General features: G+C 33.1%; 1 protein-coding gene across 1 annotated transcript in view; it reads left to right on the top strand.

The window, feature by feature from the left end:
* The window catches only part of PCCA (propionyl-CoA carboxylase subunit alpha), a 618,789-nt gene that overhangs the window by 221,883 nt on the left and 381,193 nt on the right, over positions 1-15,713 (top strand). The window contains exons 7-8 of the mRNA XM_044669343.1: positions 52-88; positions 12,629-12,707. Of these exons, the coding sequence (XP_044525278.1) occupies positions 52-88; positions 12,629-12,707 (116 nt within the window). The remainder of the gene's footprint in view (positions 1-51; positions 89-12,628; positions 12,708-15,713) is intronic.

Below are 15,713 nucleotides of genomic sequence, written 5' to 3'. Positions count from 1 at the left end.
TGTGCAATGGCTGATGGGATTAACTTTGAGTCTCATTTCCTGCTTTTACAGGATGCAGATGAAGCTGTCAGAATTGCAAGGGAAATTGGTAAGTCCTTAAATTAGCTATGGTGGGATTTGCATGCCTCTCAGCAGACATGGTTGACTAAATAAAACAAATAATAAGTAATCCCTATAGAACAAATAATGGGTTAGTAGTTTTTAAGTTCTTTTATTATTTTTAAAGCTGATTAGACTATCTAATAATTCACTGAATTTTATCAACATACTGAGCTTTAAAATAATTTTATTCTTATTTTTCCAGGATATAAGATTATTATTAGATAATTTAAAAAGGGATTCTTTTTTAATATTCTTGATATTGGATGTAATATGTATTTTCTACATTCATAGGAAAATTACACTCTAGTAAGAGACTGATAGGATCATGATGGAAAATAAGAGTTTGAATATTGCAGTTTATCACAATCAATTTTCCTTTAATAATTTTGCAGTCCTTTCATTGAATACATTACAAAATACTTGAAAATATCAAACTTTTTACTTAATCATGGGGTAATTGAAATAAAAAGCAGTTGGTTAATATGTTAGGGTATAACTCAATTTCAAATGAACATTTCCTAAATATATTGGATTCTTAATATCTGTTTTTATAATTCTATACACAATACTAAAATTGTACTGTTTGGCTGAAAGAGCATTTGAAGTTCCATTTTATGTATTTGGTCTTGATGGTGGGTGTGGTAGTGTCATAGGAAGGCATCAGGTACACAGGCTTTCAGTTTGCATATAAGAGGCTGCAAGATCCAGGCTGCTATGTAATGACCTCATTTATTCTTGGGTCTTTTGCTTCCTTTAGGTCTTTACAAAGTTTTAAAGTTATTGTTTGACCTTTGCCTGGAATGAGATTGGGAATGTTGGGGGAATAGAGCTGGTTATTAATATCTAGAAACTGCCCTAATGTAATGGAATTAAGAATTTTAAAATATCTTAAAATTCAAAATACAGGTACTCTAAGAGTAATGACGATCTGATTTGTTAATTTTTGGTATTTAGAAAGTTCCAGTGACTTGACTCCATTCTTTTCTTCCATTCAGAATGTGCTCAAGCCAGTAACTAAATTGTTTTGGGATGATAGTGCCACTTTGAGGCCAACTTGGGGAACTATCTGACCTAATATTCACCCTCTTTCTTCCTTGGAGAAAACACATTTTTTGAGGGGAGTTTTTAATTTACTCCATGCTAGATAATCTTTTGTAAGTTCATCCTTACCCTTTCTCTTTACCTTCTTCTTTTTTCCCAATACTTCCCAAATTACATTAAGGTGACGGTTCTCAAACTTTCTAATTTCTGAATTGCCACCTTCAGGAAATAGCTGTCCCTTGCTTGTTTTTCTTCTTCATTTGTTGACACCCCCCACCCCAATCATATTTCTCAGTTCCAAGAGTTGTGCCAAAGGTGATATTCTGTTTCTCTTAGGCAGTAGGAAAGCTGCAAGTTTTGAAGTGAAATTAGATATGATAAACTATTTGTTATCAATCTATGAGATAACCCTTGAAGTTCTCTTAAGAATTTCCTAAAGTCTCTTCTTTTTATTTTTCTTTAAGTGCCAACATTTCAAGAAAATAAAAGATTTCTCATGTAAATATTTCTTTTGTTTAATCTTTGTAGCATTACAGAGAACTATTTTTCACTATTTTATTTTACTGCAACATAGGTTAAATAGATCTTTATGTCTTGATCAGAAACCTTAAAAAATTATAATATTTCTTCAATAGGAGAATGTTTTCTGAGGGCCAAACAATTAATTTGTCTGCTTTTGGAACACTAATGAGGGAGGCTTTGTGTAGAAGGAAAAATTGGGTTCCTTTTTCTGTTGTTTATGACTGGTGTGACTTTGGACAGGTCATTTAACCTTTGGGTTTTAAGTTTCCTCATGTGTAAAATGAGGAGATAGGATTAAGAGACTTGTAAATTCCTTATATATCTAAATCTGTTATCCCCCCAATTCCAAGATAGGTGCCAAATTCAGTATCAAATTTGTTAACAATTTATCTGTTTTCTTCATGTGTTTTTCTCACTTCCTCTACCACTTCCTTTTCAAGTGAGGACCCCTCCTGTTTCTCTACCCTGCTTACTAGGTCTAGTAGAGAGTTAAAATGTAAAAATTCTTTGGTTGCTTGTCACTGGATTAGGTAAAGCCAAAGAACACTAGACCAAGGCCTCAGATGTCAAGTCCAGGCCTGACTGAGCTACTTAATAGATTTGCAACATTGGCAAATCAATTAAGATTTTTGAACCTCAATTTCCTTATCTATAAAAAAGAGATAGTAACACTTTTACTGTCTTCCTACTTTAAAAGACTATTGTAAGGTTCAAATGTGACCTTGTAAAATGAAGATAATAATACTTTGTATGACCTATGTTGTGGAATTGAAAATGTTAAATGAGCAAAATGTAAGGTATTGTTATTAGTAAGTGTTCCAACACTCATTCTGTTTTCCTCTGCCCTTTTCCTCTTTCTGTAGCTTGGGAAAGAGGTAGGAAGAAAACATGAGGGAATATAAAATGTGGCTATGAGAGCAGGAATAAAGAATAAAAGCTAACTTTTTATTCCTCCATTCATTGGCAAGCAATTCTCTTGCTCTTAAAGAAACAAAAGTCAGTGAGCTGGGGGTATTAGAGTTGTTCAGTATTTATGCTTCAGACCCAAACTTTAAGAATAACTGAAATTCTAAATGTAAATTAAACCTTTTTTAGGAGTATTCCTGATGCCAGGACTCTGTTACTTCATATTTGATGTTGGGACAAAATGACAGATTTATGAGTCTTTGAAAAGTTAACAAAAGGAGGTTTACTTAGTCCTAACATAGCAAAGATATGCAGTAGAAATATTGTAGTACTTAAGTTTGGTAGACGAAACTTTCTTCATCTTCATCCCCAACAAGCAGGGCTGTGTGGTGACTTATGTGGTCCTTAGGTATCCATTGAGTATGAAGGGCCCCAGATCCCATGGGAGTGGAACCATTTATGGTTTTTGATGAACAGTAAGCCACATCAGTGGCCGCTGGAAACTGGCTATGGAGGCACAACATAAACCTTTTTTTTTTTTTTTTTTTTTTTTTTGGAAAAGGAAGAAGGGTTCAAATCTTGACTATGCCTTGTAGGAAAATCTCCTCTAACCCATATTGGTCCCATCACACAACTTTTAAAGAACCCTCAAATCAGGTTCATGTGTTGTTTTTGTCTCATAAACAAAATATACAGAGAACCTGACTTAAGACAATCTTTTGCTTTGAACACCTAGGAATTACTGAAGAGAGAGATATTATGAAACTTTTGCAACTCATACAGTGCTAGCTGTCCATTTCTGTGTTCTTGTGGTTTTAGGACTATATAAACCTAAAGGAACATAGCACCTCACTGAATTGATTATCCAGAGGGAGTTGAATGCAGCAACTGAATTGGCCACCAGATGGTGTGTTTCATTGACCATTGATTTAGTAATCTCCTTAATTTTGCTATGACATTTATTTGGGATATCCTTCCTATTCCCATTGACCACCATGCTTTTAGTCTTTAGATATTTAGAGTCTTCCCTCCATTGCCAAACCCTCAGCTTTCAGAGTAGTGTTCAGCCCTTCTTAGCCAGATCCCAAGTTAACCTATGGGAGGGAATGTAATATTTCTAAGAAAATAAAAATATGAAATCAACTTTACAATTCTTGAATCCACATTTTATCTCTTTAGAATCCCCCTTTGGATCTATGAACCTGTACAATTAGAATTTCAGATAGTTTACATATAGCAATTACATAGTAATTGTAAGTAGTATAAAATGAAAGAAAATAGATCAAGTGCTTATTATATGACTTCTAGCCAACTCCAAACCTTCTTCTACATATCCTCTCCTAATCTTTTGTTCTGGCCATTTAGGGATTCTTATACTATATCCTCTTGGAATTTGTGGAAGGAATAAGGGAAGTGGATAGTCATATACATTTTCAGCATCACAGATTTTAAAGAAAAGACAGTTGGTCATCTTGTGAGAAGATATAGACTTTTTCTTCTCTAGGTCATCAAACCATTGGGATTTAGAACAGGTGGCATTTTCTGCAGCTGGAGATCCTTCTTTATCTACTCTTATCTTTGCTCCAAAATAAAGATCTTTCCCTCAATGCTGATCTATGGTTCTTTAGGTAAGTGTGCTGTTTATGGTCATATTACTTTTCATGTAGGCCCAGCCACTGACACTTACATCTTTTGCATTAATAGATGCCTAGAAGTCATAGTCTAAAGTGAGTGAAAGAAGATGATCAAGCTGGTCCTGGATTTTGCTGTGTATAAATTATGTTTCTTCCATTACATCTTGCTTCATGCCTTCAGAATACACTTGAAGATATGCAATTTCTGCTCTCCATTTATTCTCCTAAAATGGATTTGGGCAATATTACTTTTGATGATATATTTCTAATTCTCCTCTATTTGGATTCCTCTTCAGAAACTTTGTTTCCACAGAGATGAAAAGGCAATGCAGAATCACTGGTTGCTTTTGGAAATTAGATTTCAAATACCTTTGCCATAAATTTCTTTTCTATTCTGTAACTTAGAGTACTTTGAGTGAATAAAGACTGTTAAATTTCTGGATCTCAGTAAATCAGCATAAAGGCATATATAATTCCTTCCCTTCTCCAGTCATTTCTCAGGGGAGAATTTTAGAGTGAATATATCAAGTGAGAAATGATTGTGTGGTGATAGTGATGACAATTATTTTAAAAATGTCTTGTTCTGAATATTTAGTCTACCACTTCTGTCACAAAGAGGGAAGCATTTTTCAACTACTCTTAGTTGATCATTGAATTTATCAGAGTTCTTGAGGGCTTTAAAATGGTTTAGTTTTTGTTATAGTGTAAATTGGTCTCCTGGTTCTGCTTACTTCACTCTGCATTAGTTCATATACATTTTCCCAGGTTTCTCTGAAACTATCTCTTTTATCATTTCTTACAGCATAGTATTCCGTTTCACTCATAAACCATTATCTATTCAGCCATTCCACCAGTGAAGGGTACTCTTATAATTTTTTTGCCACATATAATTAAGTTTTTATTGTGTTTTTTGATTTATGTAGTAGGCATTATGAATATTATTTTCTGGTTTGCTTTACTTTCCTTTTTGTCTGTTCATAAAAGCATCCCTATTGTTCCCTGTATTCTTTCTGTTCATAATTTCTTAGGGCAAAGTAATATGCTGTTCCATTTGTGGACCACATTTTTTTTTTAGCCATTCCTCAGTCGAGGGGCATCTACTTCATTTATAGTTCTTTGCTATCACAAAAAATCTCAAGATAAATATCTTGGTGTTTATGGGGTTTTCTTTATATACTTGACCTCCATGGCTTATGTTGGGGGCATAGTTTCAAAAGATAATTCTGAATCTTTATAGACTTTATCAGGGTGGTGGCTGGCTTTTTTTATTGTTGTTGTTCATTTTTGGCCAATGTACTGATGTAAAGAGGGGGTTAGCAATACAATCCCTGGCACAGATAGCCTTGAGATAGTGTATGACAGATCTTTTTTTGTTCAAGCACTTGGTAGCACTCTGTTATTGAGCAGACTCTATTAGGTTGTTATGGTACTATTAGTACATCAACACCTTTGCTATTTCTTTCCTCCCTGTTTATCCTTAGTTGTATTCCTTTCTTCTATTGAGTGTTGTATATTGATATTACTTGCTTTAGTACACCGTATTATATAGAAGCACATCTTTTAGATGTGAGGGGGTAAAATATTTGGACAAGTTTATAATTGTGTTTTTCTGTTTTGTCATTGGGGTTTGCCTCAGAAAAATTGTATACATTTTGTGTATGAGCCAGAGCTTAAGTGTAATGTCGAATAACATTTTGAAAATCACTCTAATTTGTCTTTGCTCCAAAGGGTATCTTTCAGTTTTTCTGTTCACTTTTTTGGATAATATTTATTTTTTTGGGGGGTGGACATTATTTGATAGAACATATGCTTTAATATGTAGGTTTTAGCCAAAATTATATAAGGAAAAGCCATAATAATTTAAAAAAACTTTAAAAGTGTTCTTTGAAAGTTCCTTTCAAAAATAAAGTGCTTTGTTTTACAATGTGCATTTTATTGAGGTAATTGGTCATTTGAGGTCAGGATATGCTCCTGGGAAGGTTGGGCCTTGCTTTCTGTGTTATTTTTCATTTTTGCTTATTCTCAATTTGGTGTTGTATTTCTCCTTTGTTATTCTTTACCTCTAAATTTTTTTTTCCTGGCTAAGTGCAATTTTATCAGTCCTATCTCTCTTGCCTTTTCCTCTGCTGCCTTTAAAAAATTATTTTTAGTCTGTTTTGTTTTAAAATCTTCTTGTGTTCTTGTTTTTGTCCCTGCTTTCATCTTTCTCTGCCTTTTGTTGTTATCCATTCTTGATACCTTTTTCCTTTAACAATTGGTCTGTTTTTAAAAGTTCAGCTTTCTGTCAGTAATGTGAAAACATCAGAGTCTTTGGTTTTTCGGGGGGAAACTTCCTGTTTGGGAAAACATTCTAGTTCCAATCTGTACATTGAAGTTTAACTTGATTTCTGATTTCTGGAGCACAGTTAAGAATCTTTGTAATCAAGAATTTCACATATCTGAAAAGAGAGGAACAAGCAAATTAATTTAAGCAAATAAAAGTCTATTTAAGCTCCTCCTTTTATACAAAAACACACACACAAATGTATTATACTTATTATCCATTTGGTTTGTTCTAAATTGATAACTCTTGAACCTAGCATTATATATAAAACAATAGTTTTATAATTTAAATTCTTATTTTTTAACTTAATGAGCATTTCTTCCTGAAAAGTATAGATCTTCCAGCTATTTATGTTAGGAACATTTGTGTGTATGTATGAGTATTTGTATGTAGATTATCTCAGAAGAGTTGTTTAACTCCTCAGAAACTATTGAACATCTTTATTGTGTGCCAAGTTGTTTATTAGTTTGTAACAAATGAATAATTTCCTTTAATCTCATACTAGTTTACAACATGCTCTAACAACTATAGTTATTAAATGATCGAAAAAATTTAGAATATTTCTTCATTTTATTTTAAAATTATAAGTACTTTTATTATATTTTTCTTTGCATGTAACAAATTCTGAAATTATTTTTGAGTGCTTTCTATATATAGGTTAGAATATTAAGTTATATGAAATTAATATAAAATAATTAGACATCTATATTCCTTGGGAGACTCTAGGCGGGTTAGGGGAAATAAAGTTTATATATATGAAAGGGCCTGAGAATATTTAATAAAAAGATTGGTGCATTAGGGATATACTTTTTAATATTTTCAGATCACTCTCTTCTTAAATCTGTATTCTTTCTTTTATTGAACCCAGTAATGTGCAGAACTGCTTAGGCCATCTTCTTTATATCTAATTTAACTCTCTTATGGCAGCACAATATATTGACACAGTGTACTGGACTTACACTCAGAAGATTTGGGTTTGAATCCTATCTCTATCTCTTTACTGTCTTGGTAATCCTGGCCACATCATTGATGTCTTTGAGTCTAATTTCCTTCATCTGCAAAAAAGAGACAATAATCTTTATTTTATATACATCACTGATTGTAATTAAGATAAAATCATATTATTTGTGTACATGCATTTACACAAGATGTATACATACATACATGGATAGGTATGTATGTATGTTCATAAGTGTATATATCATAAAAATGTGCAGACCTGTATACATACCTACACACATATACATGCATGATTTTATACACACATATAATCACATATACACTATGGAATGTTAAATGTGAGATGTTATGCTGTGTCTAGAGTTACATAAGTGGTCAGTTAGAGCTTACTATCAACTCAAATTTCTATGGTATCAAGATCTTGAATTCTGAGATTTCCTGCTCTTATAACAGTTTCCTATTCCTACAACTCTTTCATTGCTTCATTCCTCTGGAACTTGCCCTTTCACACTCCTCTACACTCTAGAATCTAGTAATAAGTAGAAGTAATGAAATTAAGCTAAGCCCATTACAAATTTATGCTAAAGAATCTCAGTTGGGCTGTCATTTAATATAGGTTTCTGTATACTAAAACTCCCTTTGTTGCTTTGCTCAGTGGTTATTACAATATCACTTTTCCCCTGAGACCCTCAACTTCACTTGTAGTTTCTACTTTCTTATGAGGTAATCTTATTCCCTATGCACAAAAAGCTCTGAACTTAGATTCAAGGGTGGATTCAAGTCCTACCTCTGACACTAGTTGCATGACAATGAGGAAAACAATTAACTTGTCTTAGATTTATTTTCCTCATCTGTAAACCAGTAATAGTAATATGTGCATTATTTACTCTACAAATTCGTGATTAGGCTATAATAAGATAACATATGTAAAGTGCTTTGCAAACTTTAAAGTGCTATACAAATGACAATTATTACTATTAAATCTGAATTTGAGACCATTATAGATATTCTTATCTTTCAGTTTCTATTTCCTAGATCTCTCCATGGCTTCCCTCATCCTTTTCTCAAGTCCTTAAAGAGATGGCGCCAAGCTAACTCCCTCAAGTTATATCTTGTTCTAGACACTGGGCAAAGTGTTAGGGATGACAAAAAAATCCCTCCCCAAAACACACACAAACAACAACAACAACAACAACAACAAACAACAACAACAACAACCATCACTACCACCACCACCACCACCACCACCACCACCACCACTACCACCACCACTGCCTTCTCTTTTAGGACCTGTCAGTTTAACTGGGGAGATAATATACAAAGAACTATGTACAAAAAAGTCACATATAAGATAAATTGGAAATATTCAACCAAGAGAAGACACTAGAATTAAGAAAAATCAGGGAAGGCTTTTCAGTGGGAAATTGAAGGAAGCCAGCAGGAAGGAGAGCATTCCATGTGTGATAGAGAGTGGAGTAAATGCCCTGAGTCAAGTGATAGCTTTTCTTGCAAAGGAACAGCAAAGAGGCCATTGTTATTGGATTGCAGGGTACTTGTTGGGGTTTTAGGGTATAAAGAAACTCAAAAGGTAGAAGGCAGTTCTGAATGACTTTCTCGGCTAAACAGAGATTTTTACATTTGATCCTGGAGGTGCTCTTGAGCCACTGGAATTTATTGAATGGGAGGCTGATATGGTCAGATGTGTGTTTTAGGAAGATTAATTTGACATTTGAGTGGAGTGAGGAGAAAACTTGTGGCCGGGAAACTAACCAGCAGGTTATAGCAATAGCCCAGGCATGAGGTATTTAGGGCCTTTACCAAAGAGATAGCAGTATAAGAGGAGAAAAGGTGTATATATGAGAGATGTTATGGTGATTAATGACAAGATTTGGCAACAGATTGGATATGAAGACAGCAAAAAGTCTAGGATGACATATAGCTTTCAAGCATGAGGGACTGGGTAGGATGGTGGTTTCCCATGATGGTAATAAGGAATCTCATTTCATACTACTTGATTTAAAAAAACCAACCAAACAAACGAAAAACAAAAAACAAAAACCAACAACAACTCTTACTGTACATTGATTCCAAGGCAGAAGAGTGGTAAGGGCTAGGCAATGGGGGTTAAGTGACTTGCCCAGGGTCACATAGCTAGGAAGTATATGAGGCCAGATTTGAATCTAGGATCTCCCATCTCTAGGCCTGATTCTTGAGCCATTGAGCCACCTACCTGCCCTACTTGATTTTTTAAAGGAGTATGAAATAAATTCTTAATTTCCTTTCAAAACCATATTTGTTTATTTATATTTCTTCTGAATTTTTTCTGTTTTCATTGAAATAATGTTTTTATAATTTTTTTTTTGCGAGGAGGTGATTTTTATGGCTAAACTCCTCCGCTTTCCCTTCCATTCTTAAAGAAATTAACCAAGAAAAATCAAGAAAAAAGACAAAACCAAAAACCTCATAAATAACTAATAATGAAATCAAATCAAATGAGACTATGTACAAATAAACTATGTACAAAAAAAGCCATATATAAGATAAATTGGAAATATTCAACCAAGAGAAGCACTAGAATTAAGTGAATCAAGAGAAGGAACTAGAACTTGTATAGAAATATAAATTTGCCTGATCATGACATTATGCATTTAAAAGGTGGAATTTTCCCTCCCAATATAAATTCTTAACTACAGGTGAACAGAACAGGTAAAGTGTTACCTAATGATTTGAGCTAAATTCATAGGTTTGCTTCTTTTTGAAAAATAAAGTATAGTTGGCACTTTCTGAAAAGAAATAAAAAATCACACATTGATCATATCCAAAAATTTGTTTTTTTTTCCTTGTAAGTTATCTTCCACTTCTCTGTCAGAGAAGGTATATATTCTCTGATGATAAAACTGTTATACTGATTATATTTCTTAAACATTTCAAAGTGGCATTGTTTTTTTTTTCTTTAAACAGCCTTGGCCTTGTATAAATTATTCTAATTGTGCTCACTTAGCTCAGTGTCAGGTCATACTCCTAAGAATTTTCTAAAATCATCTCTTTGGTGATATTTTTAGTGTAATAATATTCTATTACATTAACATATCACAGTTTTCCACTCAGTTGTTTAAGAACCAGTTGAAGTAATTGTGCCCCATAGATTCTATAACCTTCATCATTTGTTTATTTCATTTGCTATTTTAGTACTTTATTTGTTTCCCTTTTACTGCTTCTACCACCTTGCTTTCAGGATCAAAAAGTTTATTTTATGTACAACTGATGTCTCCCTAGTATTATCTTCCCTTCCCATATCATCTCTACTTGTTTCAGATAAGGGAGGTTTATTTCTTGTATGTTTTCTCCTACTTCTTCCATGTTTCTTTACTCTTCTACTCATGTGTCCTGATTATAAGAAATAGTATATTATATCTACTTAGATAATCTTTCCTTTGGTCCTATCATATTCAATCCTATTTTGAGTATATGCTATATTTCCCCTTCTAAATGATAAACTTCCTGAGGGCAGGACTTTTATTAATTTTCATTTTTGTATCCTTTGTTTCTAATCCCATACTTTGCATTTGAAGGAGTTAACTTTTAAAAATTTGTATAGAATTAATCTTTTCCCCCTTGATTTCCTTTTTATGTATCAATAAGTAGCAACTGAGAACATCATAGAAAACCTTCTATGTAACTTTATTCTTTTTACTGAGTATTCTTTTTTCCTACTCCTGGAACCATTGTCATGTCTCAAGGTTTCAGTTTGGTATCATTTGTTTCAGCATGACTCCTGTTCCATATATTTATCCTTCTTTTCTCACCATTTCTTCTAGTTCCATATCTTCTCTCACTATAGGACATTTTTATTTTTCTATATTACTCTCACCTGAAATGTACTATTTTTTTAAAAATTTTTTTAAATTTTATTTTTAAACCCTTAACTTCTGTGTATTGGCTCCTAGGTGGAAGAGTAGTAAGGGTGGGCAATGGGGGTCAAGTGACTTGCCCAGGGTCACCCAGCTGGGAAGTGTCTGAGGCCGAATTTGAACCTAGGACCTCCCATCTCTAGGCCTGGCTCTGAATCCACTGAGCTACCCAGCTGCCCACTATTTATTTTTTAAACAGATAAGAGGAGAGTTTTCAAACTTGAAGAGAAAAATGTGCCATTAACTTTCATATAACTTTTAAAATTCTACATGTTAAAAATGATTATGTTCAAAAGAAATGAGTTTGAAACAGGTGTCAACAATCAGCTATTGCAAGATCAGAAATGATTACTACCAAGTCATGAATGCATTTATGGCTACAGTTTCTCAAACCCACATAACCTCACATGCATTCCACTTCCTCTCTTTCCTCCATTTATGAGTGGCTCCAACAGCTTCTTTGTCTTGACTTATATCCTTAGGAGTGGTTAATCTCTCCCTTGCCCTTTAACAGGGCATCAATTTCAGTCCATCCTGTATATTAAGTTGACTTTATTCCTTCCTTTCTGTTTTCACAATGTAGTATTATTAGTGTCCTCTTCTGAAGAGGTTTTCCTATCCAATTTATCCCACAGCAGTTTCCAGTTTAATTTTTCCCCAATACTTTTCTGTTTCATTAGGTTTTTCAGTTAAAACCTTAACTTCTGAGAATATCATTCAAGGCCTGCCTATCAACTTACAAATCCTGGAATAAGAATTTTTGAAACCAAGGATTTCAGGAAACCAGGGAATATGTTGTATCATTTGACTATCAATTTGCATTTACACTTTTTTTAGTTCTTTTCCTCTGAGGTTATAAGCTGCTTTTTTAAGACTTTACTCAAATACTTATTTCAGGTAATATTGGTTAATCATCTTTTGGAACTTAGATAACATGAAGTAAAATTCTTTTTAAAAACTATTAATTATTTCTGAGAGTGTTTTTCTTTGATAATATTAGAGGAGAAAAGCTTTTTTGCTTGTTAGAAAACAACTTGGCTGATACAAATTTATTTCAACTCTTAATATATTTTTTTAATTTGTAAGAATGCAATGGTTTTTTTCTGTTAAAAACTTTAAAAATAAACCAGTTATATTCTATTAAATTATTAGACATGTGGTCAGTTGTCATGTTCATACAACCAAATGATCAAAGTCTGAACTTCTGTCTAATTGTTCCCTGCTGTTAGGCTATCCCGTTATGATCAAGGCCTCAGCAGGTGGTGGTGGGAAAGGCATGCGAATCGCTTGGGATGATGAAGAGACCAGGTGAGATTCTGTCTAAAATTTAGCCTTGATGAAAATTATAGTTACTAGAATATTATTAAACTGACATCCTGAAAGTTATCAAAAGTAAAATAAAGAAATTGGATAGCTGTTTAAAAAAAAACATTTTTGGTGAAAAAAAAAAGGTAGAAATTATATGAGGAAATTTTTCTTTTCTTCTGTTTTAATAGTGATTATGATACTCTGTGATATTGGTAATAGAATTTTGCATATCCAAATATCATAAAAAAGATTTGATTTCCATTTAAAATATCTTTCTGAAGATATATACCTCAGTCTTATACTTTTAGAAATTAATTTAGTTTAATTGCTTTGTTTTGTAAAGAAGAAAGCTAAGGTTGGAAGAGGTCGAGTTATTTTCCCATGATCATACTGCTAGTTTTAGTGGTAAAGCTGAGAATAAATCCTAGGTTTCCTGACTCCAATGTCCCACATTAAATATGCCCTTTGACCAGGCTTTACCAGTGCTATACCTATATTCCAGAGAAATCAACAAAAGAGGAAAAGATCTTCCATGTATAAAAAGAATTTTTTTCCTGTGGTGGCAAAAATTCAACTAAGAAATGCTCATTAATTGAGGAATAATTGAACAAGTTGTGGTATATGAATGGAATATTATTGTATTGTAAGAAATGAGGGAAAAGCTGATTTCAGAGAGACATAGAAAGGCTTTTATGAACTGATGCAGAATGAAGTGAGCAGAAATAGAAGGACCATATATTGCATCAATATTATAAGAAACAATTTTCAAAGACTTAAGAACTATGATCAACTAAATTTTTACATTTTATTATTATTATTATTATTATGTCTTTAATTAATTCTACCTCCAGAAGAGAGGGAAAAAGGGAGGGAGGGATAAAGGGAAATGTGATGGGAGGAAGGGGAAGCAGAGAGAGAGGGAGGGAGGGAGGAAGGAAGGAAGGAAGGTAGGAAGAAAGGAAGGAAGGAAACAAACCATCAAAATGGATAAGGATTTAGAAAAAGACCATCAGATTTGGCAACCAAGATCATTGATTACTCTCTGTTCAAAAACTTCAGTGTACAAATTTAAGATCAAATTACATAAACTGTCTGTGGTAGGACAGTATTTATCAGAAAAATATCTGGGAACTTTAGTAGATTGAAAGTGCAGTGTAAGTTAGCAGTAGAACATTGTATTCAAGAAAGCTAATATGATCTTGTAGAGATATAGCTTCTAGGAACCATAAGGTGGCTATTCAGATTATATGCTGCCCAGGGCAGGTTTTATCTGAAGGTTTGTATTTATGGTTGCCATATTTTAGAAAGGATTTAATAATCTGAAGAGAGGCCAAAAGAGGGCAACCAGAATGGCTAAGTACCTGAGGTCTATATGAAAACTGATTGAAGGAACTGAGGCTATTTATTACTTGGAAAACATTTGAGAGTCACCTGGATAGTTATCTTAAAGCACTTGAAAAAAAAGTCTTATAGAAAATGGCTTTATTGTTTTCTATTTGGTTCCATATAGCATAACTTAGATTACTTGGTGGATGTTGTAACAGAAGTAAATTTAGCCTTGATGTTAATGAAATCTTCCTAACAATTAATGCTATCTAAAAATGGAACCAGCTACTTTGGGAGATAGAATTCTTGCTCATTAGAGATCTTTAGATGAGACCTGGATGACCATTCATTGGGCACCTTGTAGTAATAATTCTTCTTTAGATAATTAATTAGACTAAATGACTTCTCTCCAAATCCTGAAATGTTTTGATTCTTTATATCATTAGTTTGAGATTTAGAATAGAAGGAAGTTTTCACAAATGTTCTTCCATAGAAGATTCCATCTAAAGAATATTATATTTCATTCTACTTATCATTTCTTGAATATATAAAAACATTTGATTCAGTAGAGTAAAATACCTTAAAGGTTCTTCAACAAGTTATGTCTCATACATTCTTCAACAAGTTATGTCTCATACATATGTAAAAATTATTCAGGATTATTTGTATAAGGAATGTGATGGAGACAACTTCGTGCAATGTCTCTTTGATTATTCATATCAATTGAGACATAGAGCCAGGGATACATGTGATTGTGAAAGGCTTGCTGCTATCATGGAGGAAATTTCAAGTCTAGGAGAATTCCTGTATATAGTACATGGTGAAGTTCTCAAAGCCTCAGACTATTACAGAGCTTCCCAAATGAGATTTAAAATCATTCAGAGGAGTTTGAACCAACTATCAATCTAGAAAAAAAGGGTGGATGAAAAATGTGCAGTCTATAGTAAATTTAATACATAACACATATCAATTTATGTGTCTGTATGTAAATATACACAGAGATACCATCTTATATATGTATACATAATAGCTATATACATATACAAACACATATCTTGCACAGATACTGCAGATATACCATGAGCTGATACATAATTGAATAGGAGGAGAGCTGGCTAGATTGTCTGTGTAATTATGCAGTTTTTTTAATGACTTCATTATTTTTTAAAAGACCCATGATTTTTTATAATAATATTCAACTTATTTGGACATGAGACAGTTTTTCTTAGAAGAATTGAAAATTTCATCCAGGGGGCACTGGAGAAGCAGATGATGAATTTGAGAAGGCAGCAATATAGCCAAGTTGTTGATTTGTACTGGCAGATATTTCCCCACCAGGAATGAGAATAAAGTGAGAATCACAGGTCTAGACCACCTCACTTGGCAGGCTGCCTCTTAAAAAAAAGGATATGGGACCAATCAGATTACTTAAGTCTCAGGAGCTTTAAAACTTCTGAAATTGATTGATACTCAATAACTTTAACAATTTGGCTCAAGCTGATTTTTCTAGCCACAACATTAGACCTCTATTATCTGTTCTATATCTGGTAAATTTTAGCTTTTTCTCAATTCAGCTTATGCTTTCTTGTCCCTCTGTCTTAGTTCAAATAACTTATTTTGTCTGATATTGTTCTTACTACAATCTTGCATACTTTTTCCAATAAAAATTATTTTCACCCT

Source organism: Gracilinanus agilis, chromosome 3 (genome assembly GCF_016433145.1).
Source record: "Gracilinanus agilis isolate LMUSP501 chromosome 3, AgileGrace, whole genome shotgun sequence".
NCBI lineage: Eukaryota > Metazoa > Chordata > Mammalia > Didelphimorphia > Didelphidae > Gracilinanus > Gracilinanus agilis.
This window is presented reverse-complemented; position numbering and strand designations above follow the sequence as displayed.